Below are 20,709 nucleotides of genomic sequence, written 5' to 3' on the forward strand. Positions count from 1 at the left end.
TGTTTCAGTGGCGAGACAGCTGTGGAGCTAACATGTTGACTTCTTCTTAATGGAAGAGCAGAAAGCAGAATTACCAGGGATATAAATGAGGCTTATCACATCCAGGCACAATTTTCTGTCATCTCTTCTGACTATCGGCATCAGAGACGATCTCTTTCATCCCCGCTTCTCCTCTGCTCCCCAGCTGCTCTCTAGCTGGTCCTCTGAAGATGATTCAGAGCCGTTGTATCTCTTTGCTTTCCCTCGAATACCCCCACCCCCCCCTCCTAAATCCTCCCAGACTTATCTCACACAGTCGTTGACAGTGTCTCTCTCTAATTTTAATATAATTTTATTATCTTTTTAGCATTCTTGTTCTTCCATCTCCTTCCCCGCGCCCTTTTCTGATCCATCATTCTCTATCATGCTGCCAGTGCTATCATGAATAATGAAAAAAAAAAAAAATGAAGAAGAAAAACAGTCGTGAGCTGAGTCAACTCCCACAGCACCGTCCTCTGGGTAAATATGGAGTCCTGGAGGGACACGGATGTCGCTATATCACTACGAGAAAGATGGCGTGCGGTTATGGAGCTGGGGATACGACCAGGAAAACAAATCATGTGATTTCAAACACTGTCCTCTTATAATTTATGAGAGTTGAGCGTTACATGCACCAATCTATGTATGGGACTTTTGATTGAATCTAAACCTTTTCCCACCTGATCAGAGCACAAACTGTGAATCTGTCATTTCATCAGCAAAACACTGTGTCCCCGGCACAAACCCTGCAGCTGAATATGAACAATGCTGCTCTCTGCTATTGTTTATTAAGCCCTTAAATCCCTGATCGCAAGTATGCACTGACATGTCTGTTGGTTGTACATGCACCAGTCAGAACGTGCAAACTCACGAGCATTTTGTTGTGTCTGCTACCAGCTATCAGACTGCTCTATCGCTGTGAGCCACGCCAAGCTTGCTTTTCTGATCCGGCCAGATTAGCAGTGATCTGGACAGATCCCTTCTGATCCAAGTAGCACTGTGGTCTCCAAACACGCTCCCATCCAGAAACTTGCTCACGCTGGATTTGACAGGCGCTACACAAACAGTGTATCAAGTTTTACACAAGTATCACTAGGACTGTCAGAAATAAGGAAATACCGACTGGCTTTGCATGAGCTGAGCTTGAACCTGAGCTAAAACGGTGCTACTTTGGACTCTGCTGCACGAGTGGAAATGATGCTTATGCATTGTTTCAAGTACATATTTGCTTTGCGGTTCAATTCTAATTTTCATTTTAAGATATTCATTCTGGATTTTACTCTCTTAAATATTCTCCTTTCACGTGATTTGGAATGTTCATTTAAAGTGTTCTTCATGATCTTTTCTCTTTGTCCCATAAAGGATTTTGAGCAAAAAAATGTTTGTATGAAAGTTGCTACACAAATAAAGTTTGCTAATAATATATTATGACTCACTGTGAGCATACAGTGGTGATGACAGTGATGACAGGCTGATTTGAAGGCTCCTCTAAAAGCGCTCTTATGGGATAAGAACCTTTTGTCATCACCCACAGCAGCGCGCCTGTCTGCTGTCTGCTAGCTCATTCGGTGAAATCAACTTTAATTTTACAAGTATAAAAAGATCACATATTCTGCTACAGTAGTTTTAAACACTTCTAGGTCTATCAAAAAAAAAAAAAAATTCCTGGCCTTCTGTCATGCAATCACTGGGAATAATGTGCAGAGGAGGCTCATGCCTGTATTTACCATCTTCGTCTTGTCCATCAAACACTGGAACACCAGAAAACTATAATCAAGGAATTTGGAATGTGTTCATTACTGTATTTCTTTGCCTTTGACAGCCATGTTTGTTTATGAACTTGTATTTTTACTTCAGTGGAAAGGGCTTCCTTGTTGCACCTGCAGTTGCATTCTCTGGAGAGTTAACCCGTCTTATCTGACGAGAAGGAGCAGCTACAGTCTGGTTTTTTTCCATCCTCTAAAGGACTAAAGTTTGTGTGCTGCATCCTTCAGAAGATCCAGGCCGTGAAATATCAGACTAAGCAGCTGTCTCTTTTTATCTCCAGTCTCTCTCTCTCTCTCTCTAATGATTAGCCTTTTCTCTTTTAAAGTAGTATCTTCTTGCTCTCTCTCTCTCTCTCTCTCTCACACACACACACACACACACACACACACACACACACACACACAAACACACACACACACACTCTACAAAGCCTATTTGGAATGTTACACTAGAAATATATAAAATCAGCATGATGTTACTGTTATGTAAGTACACAGCCAGGACCAGTACTGAGAGTCCAAAAACTTCAAATCAGTCCAACCATGGCTGTAACTGAGTAGTTAGAATAAAAACTGATTGCCTGTTTACATTAGGAACAAGATTTGATTATAGTTCTACAATTTGATTTGGCAGACATTTTGTCCTAAGCGACATACAACACAAGAAAGAATTTAGACTGGAGGAAAAAACCTTAGTGTGTACAACAAAGTTTTCCAAGTTTGATTGGCCGCAGGTGCTGCCATCTAGTGGCATAGTGGCAGGAGAAGTATTATTTTTTTCCCCTGTAATATAATTTAACCACTTCTGTCCACGACCAATCATTCAACATCAACAACATCTTTCAACATTCAACATTCAATATTCAACACTGTCAGTGCTAAGTATTCACTAAGAGCTGGGTCTTAAACCTTCTGACTCGTTCTACCCCTGAGGACCAAGAGGAGAAGGGTCAGGTTTCAGTGCTTTGTGTTCCCTCAACAGTTGGATCTTCAAATGTCTCTTCGAAGTGGAAAGGGGAGGGCACCCCAGTGGCGCATTGGTTAAGCGTATAACACATTGGCCAAGGCCAGGCAGGGAACCAGGGATCGATTCAAGCCCAGGGTCCATTACTACATGTCATCCCTCCTCTCCCTCCCCTTTCCTGTCATTGTAACTATCTAATGAAAACATAATCTTTAGAAGTAGAAAGGGACTCTGTGGAGCATGTCTCTCAAAGGCAGGTGAGAGGGAGTGTAGGCCTGGATGAGGGATTCCAGGTAGGCAGGGGCTGTTTTGTAAGCCAGAAGAAGAGCTCTGAATTGGGTTCGAGCTGCCACTGGAAGCCAGTGATGAGACATTAACAATGGGGTGACTTGCAGTTTTGGGCAAGTTAAAGACCAGGCGTGCGGCTGCATTCTGGATCATCTGCAGAGGTTTAAATGCAGGGAAGCCTGCTAGGAGAGAGCTTCAGTCGCGCAAAATCACTAGTGCATGTACCAAAAGCTGTGTGTTGTGTGAGGTAGGGTCTGATCCTCCTAAGGTTATAGAGGGCACATCGACAAGGCCAAGCAATCGAGGCCACGTGTACCTCAAAGGTCAGCTGGTCATCAATCACGACACCCAGATTTCTGGCCATGAGTTGATTTGAATCGAGCAGAACACTGATCTGTGGTTGAACGGAGGAACACGCGAGAAAGAAAATGAGCTCAGTTTTGGACAGATTTAGTAGAAGGTGGTGTCCCTTCATCCGTACATCAGTCAGACACGCTGATAACTGAGCTGAGACGGTTGTGTCTTCAGGTGGAAAAGACAGGAAGAGCTAAGTGTCGTCAGCATAGCAGTGGTAGGAGAAGCCATGTGAGCAGATTGTAGCACAGAGTGAGGTGGTGTATCCGGAGAAGAGTAAGGGACCAAGCACTGACCCCTGGGGTACCCCTGTCGATAAGCCACGTGATTCAGACACTTATCCCTGCTATGACACTCTGAAGGATCTACCTGTGAGGTAGGACGTGAACCACAACAGGACAGATCCTGAGATGCTGAGTTCAGAGAGCGTGGAGAGGAGAATTTGATGGTTCACAGTGTCAAAGGCAGCAGACAGGTCCAGCAGCAGCAGGACAGAGGACTGACCAGCAGCTCCAGCCAGTAGCAGTGATTCTGTGACTGACAGGATGCAGTTGCAGTGGAGTGGTCACGCCTCAAGCCAGACTGATAGGAGTCAATCAGGTTGTTTGACTGCAGATGCTCAGAAACTTGGCTAAAGACTGCACGTGTGTGATTAATCTGAGTAAACACCATGTTACCATGGCAACCTTCGGAATGTGAGATATTACCTAGCCTGGGAGGCGGAGCAAAAGATTCTTAACAGCTCATTTTTGTACCACTTAGAACAAACAGTCCAATGCAACCATAGACTCATGTGAGGTGCGTGCATACGCGCATGAATCTATGTCATGTCATGGTGTGTGTTTAATTCCAGCATATTGTTGGTAGCTATAGCACGAGCACTGTTGACACTGGCTGAGAGGAAGCCATCTATCATTCACCTATACATGACACACCGCAGTTATCTGAACTTTCCTGTGAGAAAGTCCATGAAAACTGAACTGGACTTTTACAAGGATTTCCAAGGGTATTACAGGCCTGCTGTACTTTCCTTCTCTTCATCTTCCTTCCAACCTTACATGCCTTATTCCTCTGTCCTCACTTTGTCTTTTAACAAGTAGCAAATCTTGCATGATCACCAGTGTTTTCGTCCACACAACCATCCCTCTCATCCACAGAGGGCTGCAGGGGTGATGTACTTTTGCAGGCCAATCATGTTTGCGTTGTCACAAACTCCGTCAGCCTAACCCCAATGGAACTTTTACACTGTACTTTGGAATTACTGCAGAAAATAAAGTCTTTGACAAACACACATTTCTGAGGTCTGACGGCTGATACGTTTTGTTCTGAGAATCTTCCTCAAATGAACACGACGCAATAAAGCTAACATTGGGCTATAAACATCTACACCAGGCTCACTGAAGAGCTGGGACATGCTACATACCGCTATGAGATTTATAATGGCTACTGTGACATTTTTGGTGGGACCAGTAACCATATCTGCTCTAAACCTTTAATTCATTTCCCTCCCTGTCAGATGTTTGTCAATATTTCATCCCCAGCTCCCCCCTCCTACTGCACAGATCATTATTCCCACTGTTTGGTTAGCGTAAATGTAAATTACACTGCTTCATTTATGATTTCTTCATTTACATGTTTAAGCCCTAGAGTCTGCCGGCTGTAGCATACTAACTACTTTAACAATACAAAATACAAATGTTTGTGGAAGAAACATTTGTTCATTCACACGCTGGGCTTCAAAACACCTTTAGACACAGGGATGATAATTCCATGGAGGTTTTAACCCTGAAGTGCGATGGTGAAACAAAGCGAAGGTGTTGAGCGTGAGGAAACGGAACCACGACATCCTTCATTCATCAGGCGAATAACCAGGAAAGCCGAGTGTAAACATGATGTGAAACATGGACCGTCCACAAGCTGAGGGCACGGAAACAGAAATGGAACCCTCAGCTGCTGCAGACGAGCATGTGGCTCCGTCACTTGAAGAGCTGTGTGGAGCGGAGTGATCGGAAACTTATACTGACACTGCAGTTCTCCAGTTACTGTTATTTTTTTTTTCTTTTCAGTTTATGTTGTCAGAGTACAACATCTCCTCTGCAGAACGCTGGCTTGTGATCACAACAGAAGAGTTCGGCTCTCTACTCTGGGCAGAGTGAAGCAAATCTGTCTGTTTTGGTTTGTGCTTACACCCACATGCTTAAACACAATATCCTGCAGTTTGACGAAACTTTTTGCTACAACTGTAGACTGCTACGAGTGTGTGACGGAATGTAGACGGGAATTAGGCAAACTCAGACTTGTGGCCTGGACAAGAAGCATGTTGTTTAGCCAGTCGGAATATTCTTACTCAAAGGATTCTCAACGTTAATCAACTCAAACACTAATCTGTTATTTCTTGAAATCAATGAATAAATTTCCCTTAAAAAGAAAAATCTAATCAATAAAGAGCAGTAGAGAGTACAAAACTGCAAAAATGCAGTACGCTGGCTTTTAGACTACTCAGAACATTACACATCATTAGAAATTAAAACAAATGTGACACTGAGGAGTCAGCAGATATCCTGGATGTTCGTACGTGTCGCTGATTCCCTCCACCGCTCCAACTAGATGTGCACCAACTACAGGTAGAAGCACAACGGTGGGTTTTTACCATTGCCGTTTGGTGTTGTACTTCATTGGTAAGGATTGTGAAAATGATTTTTGTTTGGGAGGGGGAAAAAAAATAGTAGAAGTAGTTTTGACTTAGGGAGACGATGAATATTGCTGAGAAGCACAAACATCTCCAAAAAGCATTGGACTTGACGACGAATAACAACCCAGCCAACTATGACAAATTAATTTTATGCTTCTGCATATACAAAAAAGGACTTGCACACACAAACTCATCTTTAATTAAATAAACTGGAACAACAGAATTTAACAATGGAGGTGTTTATTTTGTTTGCGTATTCACTCATTTTAATCTTTTCATTGTTGAGACAAACAAGAACCCAAACTTTCAAGATTATGACAGAAAGTCTCTAGTATTTACACAAAGTTGTTATATCAGCTCACCCTTCAGGTTTGCAGCTGTGAGGTAAATAATCTGATACGCCACATAATTTATTGAATAATTCAAAATACAGCTGACAATATAATCAGTAACTGCTGTGGCGCTGGCAGGGGACTCGCACTTTACAACTCTTCTACTTTACAAAATTTCCATTCCAATTTATTAGGGGGATATTCGCAAAGGTGCTGTCGAACACACGGAAAGTGTCGTGAAATCCAGTGCTCTGATTCAATAAAGATACTAGCAGCTGGAATATCAATAGAGTACTGTTAAAAAAATAATATTGCATTATTTTACGGGATCAATTTGATTTCACAGCGCACAGTGGTACTGTAATTGTCACGGCTCAGCTAAAGCTCCTGTGGATTGACGTTAGTTTGGATTTATAATTTCTTTTTCAAATGATTTGACAGATTATGCATGTTTATTGCTTTGTTCATAAAAACCCCCGACTGGTGTTACATTCACTCCTTCATATTTATTGTAATAGATTACCGAACACATATACGTTAATACTGTAAAATCAGAGGGGTTATAGAATAAAGGAGGATTGCTACACCTATTTTGACTTCTACTGCAATACAAAAAGGACTGTTGTGCCATCAAGTACATGAGTGTGAGTGTTCTTGTGGGTGCTCTCTCATCGCCAGAGGAGACTTGGGGGAGATGCCATCAAAGGCGCTTAATTAATCAAAAGTAACTCAGCTGCAGCGCAGGTGGAACATTAAGGAGGAATTCTGGGAAGACCCACAAACTGCCGTGTAGCCAAACACCGCGCCGCAACTCATCATCCTTTTACCCCTGGACGAAGAATCCTCCGCTCTCTTAACTGCTGCTGGTGTGGGTTAACTTTGTATAAACGGGCTGAGCTTCTGTGTGTAATTTAGCCACGAATCTCTCGTAATTCCTTAAACGAATGTGCGCCTGGCCGGCTTACCTCAACATTACACACACTCATTGTCCTCATGTTAAGGTCAGGATCAATAGTCTGACTGATTAAGGCTCGATAGCTTGGCAGCAGGCAGGTTATGGGTACGAGATTGAGTCTGGAAGACATTGGCCCTCAAGAAACCAATCGATCTGACCTTTAATGATCGATGATTCACTCATTTTAAGTGAAAAGCATAAGGGAGTTAAAATAGGTTCCCTTAATATCGAAGTGGAGAAATGCATTTCTGTGGCTTTATGGCAAATAAATGCGGGGGTAATTTATAACTGGGCTCCATTTTCAGGAACATCAATGCGTGAGAAATGAGAAGTTCTGCATTACTTGTTGGACATGCTATAATCAATCTACATGTGCTGTAATAGTCAGAGGTAACAGCCAGGCTGCACCGTGGAAAAAGCCATCATTTCATTGTGACTTTCACAAGAGACAGCAAAGACAGACTAGCTGGATAATTGCAGGTTCTTTACTCCTCCAGGCATGTCTGACAAATGGAACTGCAAGCAGTGGGACACCAAACAATACACACATCCAGCACATACACATACAAAAGACATGGTCCGGGAGAGCTGTCAACAACGTAACCTATGAATACTAATTGGATATTCTACTGACAGTATCCTAATTATATCAAAATGAACGCTGAGATAATGGGATTTTTCCCCCCCTTCTGTCATTGAGAGGTACTCGTAATTGCTTCCCTCTGTTTTATTTGTCCTTTCACTGTAGTTCATTAAATGCGCACGAGGGTGAGAGAGGAGAATGACAATCCGCGCAGCTTACACACCAAAACACTTATCCAGGGAGGAGGAGCCGGGTCCTGTTGGAATGAGCGAGCCGCTGATCAGGAACCCCAACACGAGACACGGTTTCCAACATAAACATGCACTCTTGTTGTGTACATGTTCACAACCGTAGAGCCTTCACCTTCCCTCAGTGTTCCAGTCAAAACGGAATAATTTACAACTTTCATTCATCATAAATATTGTTTTTTTTTGTTGGGTTTTTTTCCCTCTGTTTCCCTCAAAGCCTCAAGGCATTTGAACATAAGCAGCTGATCACCACTTTCGATGAAGGTCAGTGGTTCAGTCTCACACCTGTGGTGATCCACATCAAGAATGACAGCCACAGGAGAAGAATTACCTTCAAACCCTCAGACCTCAGACCTGGCGCAGCTCTACCTCGAGGCACCGGCGACGCACAAGACTGAAATCAGTGAGACAAGCGCACACACACACACACACACACACACACACACACACACGCACACACACACACAGACAGAGTTTTCCTGCCTTTTAGTTAATTCTTAAAGCAATGCTTCTCCCATAAAGTGTATTTTGCCTTTCAAGCACTCGCAATAAGGTGTCTTAAGCAATGACATTTTTCTCTCCTGCATTACTTCTTTGTGACTTCAGAATGCTGAAGGTATATTTAGCTTGAAGCTATCGAAGACTGTTAGCTATCAACAGCAAAACTGTCCAAGAACGTTGGTTAACAAACTCTCAAGTCCAATACAACCCACGAGGTTGTGAACTGATGTTTTTGCTGTTGTTAGCCTCCAGTCACCACTAGATCCTGATTTTCTAGCTGATAATATCTGGACCTTTTTTTTTTTTTCAGAGTGAGAGAATTAGAAAGGAAGCACAGCTGGACTCAGGGCTGCGGTGCAGATGGAGCTGGGTTTGGCTAAAAGTAGAGGCCAAATAAGGCTTCTTCTTTTTTTTTCCTTAATATTTGGCCAGAAGAAAATGTTACCTTTTCCTTTTATTTCTTTCCCAGAACGCACAAGGATGGTTCAGTTAAATGTTAAAATAACAAAACAAAAAAAAATCCATCTCCCATCTTTTTCACCTCCTGTGTGTTCTCAGGTCCCGACAACGTTCTAAAGGTCCTGATTATTGGAATAATTAAGGTGCAACTTCAGGCAATCAACAGAGAGAGTAAACAGTGATGATCCCTACAGAGTGCCCTGTTGACCTTACTTTTAGGGCAGTTAATTAAAGGAGCAGAGTCGAAGGCCGGCTGTTTGCTGGACTATTGACTGAAGAGGCTGTCAAGTCCTCTGACAACATACTTGACATGAGAGTCGGGGAACACAGCGAGCTCACTGGGACCAGGACTTTCAAGTTAGGAGGTGCATTTCAAACTAGTCCTTCAACACCTCCTGGTTCTCCACAATGGAGTAACCTCCAGGCTTAGCGAAGCCCTCGAGTTTCAGTGACTGATGAAAGGAGAGCAGCAACCTTGGTTAATCTATAGCAGATCGTTAGCAGTGACTTACCAAGTGGGGCTGGTGGTTCTGAAGAATGGAGACAGAAGGGAAAAGCACGAGAGAGCATGGTCCTACTTCACCCAAACAAGTGAATTGTGTTTGCTGTTTTATGATTCTTGGTGTACCGGTACAACCCACACACACACACGGAGAGCACAAAGATGTGAGTTACTTTGTTTCGTGCAGTGGAAGGAAGTGGAGACACGTAGTTCAGGTGATATATACAGATTATAATGACCTGAAGTGAGAAGAGAGTATGTTTGAGAATTTGTAACAAGGTCGTGAGCTGAATACAAACCTCGAATGATACAATGTCTGCAGATTTTTTTATTTTTTTTAAAGCTAACAAAGGTAATCCACAGCTGCCGGGTTGGTCTTTTCATTAAAAGACTGTCTGTAAAGAACGGAAAAGTGCAGACTGAAATTCTTTAAAATATGCGATACATTTAAATAGAAACCTGACAAAAAGATGAAGAATGTGACAAAATCTGCTCAAATCCTCACACGGAGATAATACCATATAATGTGTTTTCACAGTCACCTTATTATTATAACTTACAATTAAATAGGTTGTTCCCAGCTGGGAGAAACCAGCGAGGGAGGAAAATGTTTTTGCATAGAAAGACAACACATCATTTGTACGTCTAGAGAGCCAGTAACTACATCCAATAGTTACAACACATTAACATGTGCTTCACTTGCTGACGTACTTTATGCAGTTACAGTAGAACCAAGAGTTAAAACATTTTAAGCTCGTGTTAAGCACTTGCATCAGGCATTCGATTCCCACTCACAAAACCCACAGACTTTGACACAAGGCACCTGCCCTATGTTCGCTCTTCCCATTCTGAGGACTCATTCCTCTGTCACCCCGTTGCAGTGATACACTGATGTTTGAAAATGAAAACCAACTACACCCACCAACCGAGAGCGCTGCAGCACAGAAGCAACAGCCATGGTTGGCAACACAGAGCAGTACTTAGCTCACAGAGGTCAGACCAGCAGTGTTCTAACTGCATTAAAGATTTAGTGTAGGGTGCCCTAGAAGGCTCTGACCCATCACAACACTGACCCTTCACCTTCAGCTCACACTACGATGTTCTCTTGTTATGCTAATCGATGCTAATCAGAGCATTACTTCCTCTTAGAACAGACGCTCAGCGGAAACCAAATCTCCCTGAGGTATACTCCAAGAAGAGTTGTTTCAACGTAAAGTGCAGTCCTCCAATTAACCCTCGATTTAGCTAAGGTGGTCCGCTATCCTTGACATCACAAGCTACAGTGTGCTACATGTCGGAATATATAATCTCTTCCTAATGACTGACTCCCTGCTGTTGAGAGGTGTGTGCCCAACATGGAGCAGCTGGAGGCAATATCATGATGTTACAGTGGATCCCTCCGGAGATGAGCGAGTGAAGTCACTCGCTCATTTTGGTACCGAACATTGCTCCCTACATGGGTTCAATCTGCAGTGCAGCCGAGTGAGACTCGCTAGTAAGCCAACTTTTGTTTTCTACTTGTAAGACAACTGTTCAATTATTTATGCCCCACTCATCTTTTTTCTGGTCCCAGACACACAGGTCTGACAGGCTAAGTGTGTTGCCATGGAGTTAGCTATTTCTATCCGTGTCCTGGTTTTTCGCTGCTCAATAGGTCAGCTTATAGATGAGAGTCCCAAAAAGTCTTGCTTCAAATGCCAGCCCTATTATATAACAGTGCTGGAGCCCTGGAGAATTTTAGCTTCACACAATGCTCCCACTGGTGATACTACACACACCCAGTGGAGGGTGTGTGTGGGCAACAACCAACAGGAGGCCATGGACAAATGACTCCAGCGATACTACGCTGTGTGTGAGTGAAGTTACACTCGTGACAAACGCTTTTGTGCACTGCAGTTTGTGGGATGTCGCTGCAAAAAATTTGGTTGTAGCTTGTTGTGTGTCTGCCTTGTGGTCTGTCGTACAGAGCTGTCATTTATGTTTCAAGAACATGTCTGAGGAGTTATGGATCCAGATATCTGTGAACAAATTCCCAACTTCTCTAAAGTCTTCAGCTCCTCTTCTTGCATTGATCATTTTCTGCTTTATTTTAATTCGTTCTCTTGCTGGAAGGCTTGCCTGAGCACATTTCCACTTCCAGAAAAACCTGCAAACACCCACTAACATCTAGCTTTTGTCTACAATGGGAAAGATTTTAACTAGCACTTAAGCCCGGGTCAAAAGACCCTGCTGTAGACACATTAGTTTATCGGCTCTGACTCTAGTTAGAGCCAAAAGTTTTACTCACTGAGCTCCAACTTTGTGTGGAGCCTCTAATAAATAAGTTTCACCTGCAGTGTTCCTTACCAATTTATATCTTGTGGATTGTGCAAAGACAGAGTTCACCCGGGCTGTTCTATCCTTATAAGGGGGCTCAAGAAGGTATTCCCAGAAGGCCTCACTCAGACACTGCAAAAGCCACTTTAGTTTGTGCGTGGTGTTATTCACGTGGCGAAGCTGCAGCCTTCTGCTTCTGTCTGCAGAAAGAATTAGGTACAGCTGGATAAAGCAAATGCAGTAAAATACAAGAGTTTTGCAATAAATCCCCCCTTCATGAGGAGTCCATTAGCTTTAGGTTGAAAAGATATCAGGAAAACTGGGCAGCATCAGTCTCCACAATGACCATTAAAATACATACCTCTTTCAAATAGAAGATATATATATATATATATATATATATATATATATATATATATATATATATATATATATATATATATATACACATATATACAGAGAGAGAGAGAGAGAGAGAGAGAGAGAGAGAGAGAGAGAGAGAGAGGGAGCGAGAAAGAGGGGTGACAATTGAAAGGAAAAACCTAAAAAAAAATGGGTGTAGAAGCATAACAAGGGCAGTGCAGGGTCACTGACTGATTTGACCAGAGGAATTATGTGGATCACATTAAAAATACCAGCGCATGCCGGAACACTTTTCCTACACTCTTAACGTGACTTTGTGCCTGTGAGCCATGAACCGTTAATATACTCAGACATGTTTTTCAAATGTTGTTCCCAACGTTGCTCCATGTGACAGATGATAAACCGCTGGTTTAAATGCAAAGAGCAAGATCTACCCTGCGAGCGCGTGCCTGAACTCCTAACACTCAAACCACTGTAGGATAGGAAAATTAACTCCTGTAAGCTGCGGCTCCCTCCACATTTCTCCTTTTTTTTTTATATCCTGAATCCTATAATGCTCTGCCCAGCTAAGCAAATCCACATGACTCCCTGAGTTGGCAGATGACAGACAGCCTCAGGGCCACTCCATTACAAACAAACAAATCAACGGCTCCAGCAAACGCCTTCCTACTGGATACCTCCTCATGCCAGTCAGCCAGCAGCTCCATCTCATGTCTCTCTATTCGATGTGTGAAGCGAGAAATCAATGTGTAATCATATTCAGACTTTCTTTTGGCAAGAGACATCAGTGGACATGGAATTGAGTTGATCCACTCTGCGCGCGCGTGCACACACACACACACACACACACACACACACACACACACACACACACACACACACACACACACACACACACACACACACACACACACACACAAAAAGGGCACAGCAGAAGCCGAATACATTCAAATCCTTTTCTGCTTTTGTTTCCCCTTTTTTGCAGAGTCTCCATTCAGAGTCGGTGTAAACTGTACTCAACAGACTGACTCATTCAGGACTGAGGTTGGGGGGGGGGTTTTTGGACGGTTTCCTGAGTGGATGCGTACTCCTTCGCCCCTGCTCACAGCTTTATGTCACCTGTTGGCAATTCACAGTGGGGGGAAAAAACCACTTCAGAGGACGAGCTTTTGTCAAAGCAAACTGCGATAACAATCTAAATGTTAAGTCTTTATGCTAATTGCTTTGCCAATGGCGTCGTTACCTAATGCTTTTCTCATTAGTAACTCAGAGCACTGATTTGGCAAACCACCTCCACAAATCAGCCAAAAGAGGTCGCCCACATTCGCACTGGTTCTGAATTTCCTGTTCATTCTCTCCTCTGATATTCCAGAGAGTTCTTAACAAAAGTGTCAAAAGCCTGTTCTTAGATTTGTGGTTTTGTTTCACCCAGAGAAAGACTAAATAAAGTGGAACAGAGTTAAGGAACTGCTCACCAAACCAGCGAAGGCAAATGCATTGAGATAAACTGCATTTCATGAACAACCAGCCATCTTTGTTGTCGCTACCTAGTTAACTAATACGGCGCTGATTTCAATGAACATAAAATCTCCAAATACTGGACGATTCCTCGGCGGCATGAAGGAGGTCCTCCTGGCAAAACTCAGTAAGTTCTGGTTTAGCCCTCCTTTAGCCCGAACACTAATGAGCTTGAAACAGATTTTAACTGACGCCTCAAACGGATCAAATGTTTAGATAAATTTATTGGGGATTCACAATAAGTGCTCAGCGTGCTCCCCATGTACAGACTGGACGTGCGCGATACATCGATTAAATCGATTCATTTGAATTTACAGTTCAGGAAGATGTGTTGTTATGAAAATCGATTTTTTTATTGCCTATTTTACACGAAAGTCTCAAAAGCGGAACTAATACACTGCAATGCTCTACACGGGTACATTTGCGGGGCGCACCCAAATGCTGTAGATTCGCAAATGGCAGCGACAGGGGAAGGCCGGCGCTTGTGCCAAGGTAAGGTGTTGCTACCTGGAATTGGTTCGGTTTTGTTGCGACGGACTTAGAACAAACAAGTGCTCGCTGTGAGGTCAGTTCAAGATCTGCTGCAAGCAAAGGAAGCAGCACGGGAAATTTATTCCAGCGCTTAAAGCACACAGGGGAGTGTTTTTTGTTTTTTTTTAATCATTATTGCGTCAGTTTTATCAAAAATGACTCTTGAACTTCAAAGTTTGAAGGTGTACTGTATCACTGCCAGGCTGAAAATGAGACATGCTCAGAGAAAGCTTTCTAAAAGTTCCAAAAGTGTTTACAATGGTGGGGTTAGTTTGTTTTTGGCTTGTCAGATTGCGCTTTAACCTTGAAGTAAAACAAAAGGAATTCAGTTAAAACTTGTTTTGAGCCATTTTTTTGTCAACTCGTTTGCTTTTGAGAAGGGCAGAGAGAAACGATTAAAATTGGAAATCAGATTTGCTTTGTAAAAAAAAAAAAAAAAAAATTGGAGATTTTATTTTTAGGCCCTATCGCCCAGCTCTACTACAGATGACATTATAAACGCATTCATGGGTGAAACTCCAAATTGCAGACAGTGCAGTAAACATTCCCATGGCAACAGAAGACTCCTCCAATCAGAGGCGTCACCGTTAACACGTCAGGTTTGTGGGTAGTGTTGCAGGTCTTTGAGAATCAGATTAAAGCATGTTTTCTTAAACCAACTCTGATATCAGTAGCTTATTCCATCAATAGCTAACCTCCTAGCTCCCGAAATAGAAAAAAAAAACAGTTCACTTAATTACTATGCGAGGAATTTCAAGCATGGAGCCAAATCCAATACTGCAGCAGCCACAACAGGGAAGGAACCCTGGGTCCTGTAGTGTATGCAATATTTTATTCTTTACAGTGCATAGCCTCCAAATTATTCATTAGTTGGCATCAACATTTACAGCATACTTAAACAATAGCGGCTGATAAGAGCCTGCTTATGGTGACTGAGCTTGTGCTTGATCTCGGTGATTCGTCAGCTTGTGCCTGCATCACTTAAAGCTAACGACCGGCATCGTCGGATAAAAGAAACACTGTCCGTTTACAAGCTTCAGAGTTGGACATCTCAGGGCGGGTAAGTTAGGTACTGAAGAAAACAGCACAAGCAATCCCACAGATCACGGACATTAAGTATTCATCCCTTATTTCCATCCCTTTTAAATTGCAAACGCCAGTGAAAATGTGTGGAGACAGCAGCTTGCCCAGCTCAATTATTTAAAACACGGCAACTATATTGCGGCTAACTGGGGGCTTGAACATGATTATGTAAATAGATTTCCTTTGTGCTCTGCGTTGCCTACCGTCAGTCATGATCGACTTTGGTTTCCATTTTGGCTTTGTTACACAAATTCATGCATGGCCATAACAGCAGCGACGACAGGGTCAGGGAGGAGGATGCAAAGACCTGACGCTGCTCTGAATTAACTCGCTTCAGCCGTCATTTCTTTCACATTGTGCCGATAACTTACATTTGATCCCTAATCTTATCAGTTAATCAGTGCTCATCACACCAGCCTGACTGTCTCCTAACCATCAGGGAATTTATGCTACCCCAGGGTTCCCACTCTATCCCTGAAATTATTTTTCAGGACATTTTCAGCGGCTACAGAGACAAGTGATTATGTCATACACTGCTACATTTCTCTGTCCCCCTCGTACTTTGGAAGTGTTTGTTTCTAAAGTTGTAACTTGCATTTACCCAGACTGTTTCCATGTTTATTACTCATACATTTGAGGTGCAGTCTTTGGCTATAACTTAGAACAGAGAGGAGGCTGTGGCTGCGGGAGAGAAAACCTCACGCTCGCGGACCGATAATAGCGACACTTCTCAACTTAGAGTCGCGAGTTTTGTCTCTAGGCACTACTGTAAATCCCTAACGGCGTCTGAAAAGTCATGAAACTTAGTGACAAAACTAACTGAAAACACTGGGTTGCAGAACCGCTCTAAGCGGAAATGCAAATCTGATTGGCTGGTAGGGTCATGTGGGGCGCAGCGCAGGCTAGAAGCAGAGAAGCGCAGTGCCCAGAAAAAGGCGACCACACACATGCATGCACATAACTTTTCACCCATTTGCATTCGCTCACAAGGCAGTGGGAGGATAAATAATTTTCCAGGAAACATTAACCGTTTCCAGGACATTTGCCCTTTTTTCTCATTTTCCATATGTTTTCCATGACGGGAAAATTGGTCGATCATTTTCCAGGTTTTCCAGGACGCCTGGGAACCCTGTACCCCCCCCCCCCTCCCCCGGGTTTTTTTTTTTCGGTCTGACTCGGATTCATTTATTCTGAGTTCAGCTGCACTGTTTAATTTGTCTATTAGAAAGTTTTGGTGCACTCTAATTACTGAAGTGCATGAAGTCCTTCATTCCGTGGCTGCCTGCTTCTGTGACTGCACCCAACGTGCCTCCACACCACGAACATCTTGGGTGCCAGAATGAATGAATTTATTTCGCCCTTATATGCTGTGTTAACGCGGAAGTTCCCAAATTAGGGGAAATAAAGAAAAAGACTGAAAAATAACGGGAAAAGTCCTCTTAAGATAAAATGCTGGTCCGAATGAGCCACAAAAAGCAGACGGTGCTGACATACAGGAAGAGCGGTGGCATCTACACGACATGAATGATCAGCCTCACCAATTCTCATCCTTCAGCAGGTTTACGTGATATTAGTCCGGCTGAAACTGGACTTTTAAAATACCTGAATCCATTTTATTTAGACTGAGAGGGTCCTAAGTTTGGCTACCACGCCCAGTGGATGCAGTAGGCACTTAATTCCTTAGATCAATTATTCCCTGGTTCTTGTATTCTGGGACGACAACAGTACTCAAATCAAATGGCCCAATCGAGCTCTAGCCTGATTGCACCTGAACATGGAAACCTACTGAGAGCAGCTCTGCTTCCCCTAAAAACAACACTTTCTGGATGAGAGGGCGTAGAATTACCTACTGTTCCTGTTGCGTTGTTCTGTGGATAATTCTGTGCTCCTTGAACGCTGCTTGAGAAATACACCTCGTCGCATTGACTGACTAGTGAGTTGCTGAATGGGCTGAGGGGAGGTTAAGGTGTCAATCATTAAAATCCCTGGGTTGCACTTCTAGCTTTGAGACATTAGTCACAGGTTATCCTCCAACCCCTCATGAAAGGTTAAAATATTGTCCCTGAAAATAAAAACAGCATTTCACTGCAGCTATTTTAATCTGATGTAACACACACACACACACACACACACACACACACACACACACACACACACACACACTCCCTCTCTTAAAACACCAATCATTTCTGTAGTCCAGTCGCACTAACTCCTTCCTCTTACCAGTCAACATATTTCACTTTTCCAATTTCATCCAGCACTCCACCCATCTGGTCTCAGACTTGTGGCTTGTGATGGAAAAAAAAAAACATTTAGGGAAATAAATAGCCCCTTCTGTCCTCCTCCATTTCACCATCACCTCGGGAGATAAGATGACGGGAGCTGTTTTTTTCATCTTCCGAGGTATGAAAATGAACGATGCTGGAGGATATGGAAGATTTGAAAGGTGTTGCAGACTACTGGCTCAGTAAACTAGATTCACCTGAGAAAACCTCATGGAAAATTCATATCTGGATAGTATCTTAACAAACATACCAAACTAATTTGCCGTGTTGCTTCTCAGTTTTAGGTTTTCTTGAGGCAAAGACAGTGACATGCTACAACAACAGGAAGTCATGGATGCTGGATCTTTCATGACAGAGCAGAGGATATAATAAAAAAAAACAATCAAACTCCCCTGCAACGGGGGAAAGTGATACCTTGTGTCTTACCTTCCTCCCACCCCTGCGGACTTCCTGCCCTCTTTCCGGTCCTCTCGCTCTTTTCCTCTCGGAGGTCCCCTGCTGACACGAGGCTCCATGAAAACTCTGGGATGCCATCCACCAGGTGCTGATCACACGTTCCACTACTGTAGCAGTGTGACTCTGGTGAAACAAGAGAAATTCATCCTGGGTCAAAACTCTTCAGGTGGCAGCAGTGGGACAAACAGTTCAACACGATCCTATACTGAGAAATGATGCACAAACTGAAGTGAACAAGAAGCCTACTAATCGGAGCCCACTGGGAGAGGAAGCTGATCACTGCTCAAATAACGCCGCACACGATGACTGCAAACTTATTTGAAATGTATTCAAAAGCGGCTTCTTCAGACTGATTAGAAAATGAGAATAGTAATTATATGCATTGCCAGGGGGAATGAGGTGTTCAATTAAATAAACAGTGTTGCAGCAGACACCATTTTTGGCCTTTTTTTTTTTAAACTTTCGTTCACTTTTTAAACAAAAGAGGTTCAGACACAAAATCAAGTATACAAAATATAATTATGCAGCCTCCAGATTTGACAAAGGATCAGGCAGAAAAGGTAAAGAAAGGATCAGGGAGGGAAAATGTAATTCAATCTAGTTTTTGTTTTTATTCTACAGAAATGGGATGATTTCTTACACTTAATCATTGAAGAAACGGAGTTTAAAAGATTCATTTCTTTATGTTTTCATCTGTGAAATCTCTACTCTGCAGTCATGTGCGAGGAGATCCAAGTGTTTGTCCAGGGTGTCACACTTTGTCCCTTTCACCTTCAAAAGGAAACTCAGACTGATAATCAAGCATTTTCCAGGTGGAAGGCCACAGTCCAAATGAACCCAGACGCGTCCGAAGGGAAGTGAGACCAACTCAAGTTTACATCACCTGTGCATTGTGAAAACAAACTGCTCCAAGGTCATCGCTGGAACGCGGCATTTTTGCTGCCCCTTCAGCTTAAGTGGACCACAAAGACAACTTTCAAATGTGAAGCAAAAATGTACAGGCTCCCCTTCCTGCCAGCCGCTTTTTGGGTCCACTTCAAGAGGACAGACTTTGATAAACTGAAGGAAGCCTTTATGTGAGCAACCCTTTCAAGTGGTACTTCACCCAGAAAGTGGATTTCAACTTTCAAGTCCTCAAAAAATGGTATCTTCCACTCACAGGGATGTTTTTTTTTTTTTTTCACTGCTTCGTCACTCTTCTTTGTAGCTAGAGAATGCAGAAAGATTCATTCACAAGTGCAAGTTTGAAAGGCTAAACTGACCAAAACTCTTCATTAACAAATTGCAAAGCACATCGTCTGGTAGAATCCAGGCCTTCTTTAACCGGCTGTATGCCCGGTAATCCACAAACACAGTGATTTGAGCATAAAACTATGATCTACAAGCCTTCCAGTTCGCAGAATATTCACAATAGTGCACCATTAGCCCCGTCCAGTCCGTCCTGAGTTATTGACTAGTTTGACTCTTGGAATGTAAGAAAAAAACAGAAAAATTCCCCCCAAACTGCTGTGTCTCTCAACAATATCTTTCACCAAATCGCAGTGTAGTTGTAGTCTGATGGATGGGGAGAAATGCACAACCCCATCTCTTTGGTGTTGTGGTCAGTGAATAGGTTTGATACCCTGTAGACCTGGGTTCACGGCCAGGGTGAGGTCATGACCTCCAGCCTTCGCTGCAACACGCGTTCAGGCTGCTCTACATAATGTGATGTGATATTCATTCACCTTCCATCGCTCCGCCTCCGCTGAAACTGTCAGTGGCCCCTCCTCCCCTGCTCCATTTCCACAGGTGAGGGACTCATGAGTAACTACAGTCTGGACAAATGAGTGCATCATCATTAGTGGAAAGCTGGAGGGGAAAATGTGAATTCAATAGTGGAGATGATTGTCAGACTCGGAGAGTAGTGCCAAATGATGCTGGTGCTTGTTTCTACTGACCAACTCTACACTGGTCCTCGAGGCCCTTCCCTCCCACTTACTCAGGCCTCTTAGCGCTCAGAGTGTGCTTTTCCACTGGAAAGAGTGGAGGAGGGTTATACAAATGCCACGTAAAGAACTCGAATCTATGTTTGACATGTTCAGTCAAACACAGATTCAAGTGTAACACAAGTGAGGGTTTTACTGCCATAAAAAGAACACTCGCCCTAAAAATGTTCTGGGATAGAAAACCAAAGGCCTTTGAGGGGAAGAACTTTAATATTACAGCATCATCTCGCCGTGTCAGTCAGTAGGTTTCATTCACAATGTTCCTACAGAACACTGAGAACCTGCTCTGTTCCTACAGAACACTGAGAACCTGCTCTGTTCCTACAGAACACTGAGAACCTGCGCTGTTCCTACAGAACACTGAGAACCTGCGCTGTTCCTACAGAACACTGAGAACCTGCGCTGTTCCTTCAGAACACAGAGAACTTGCTGAACTGTTGTACAGCAACCAAAATCATCAGTGCATTAAACAAAAAAGTCAATCATCATCACAGTCAAGCTCTTCTTAAA

General features: G+C 43.1%; 1 protein-coding gene across 3 annotated transcripts in view; it reads right to left on the reverse strand.

The window, feature by feature from the left end:
* The window catches only part of alk (ALK receptor tyrosine kinase), a 334,907-nt gene that overhangs the window by 155,107 nt on the left and 159,091 nt on the right, over nucleotides 1–20,709 (reverse strand). For 2 of the 3 annotated variants that reach the window (XM_086182128.1, XM_086182131.1), the window contains one exon: nucleotides 18,173–18,337. In XM_086182128.1, the coding sequence (XP_086038254.1) occupies nucleotides 18,173–18,337 (165 nt within the window). The remainder of the gene's footprint in view (nucleotides 1–18,172; nucleotides 18,338–20,709) is intronic. The other variant, XM_086182129.1, reaches the window with a different exon arrangement.

This window comes from Aulostomus chinensis, chromosome 17 (genome assembly GCF_037954235.1).
Source record: "Aulostomus chinensis isolate RoL2024-O1b breed Wild chromosome 17, RoL_Achi_v1.0, whole genome shotgun sequence".
Taxonomy (NCBI): Eukaryota; Metazoa; Chordata; class Actinopteri; order Syngnathiformes; family Aulostomidae; genus Aulostomus; species Aulostomus chinensis.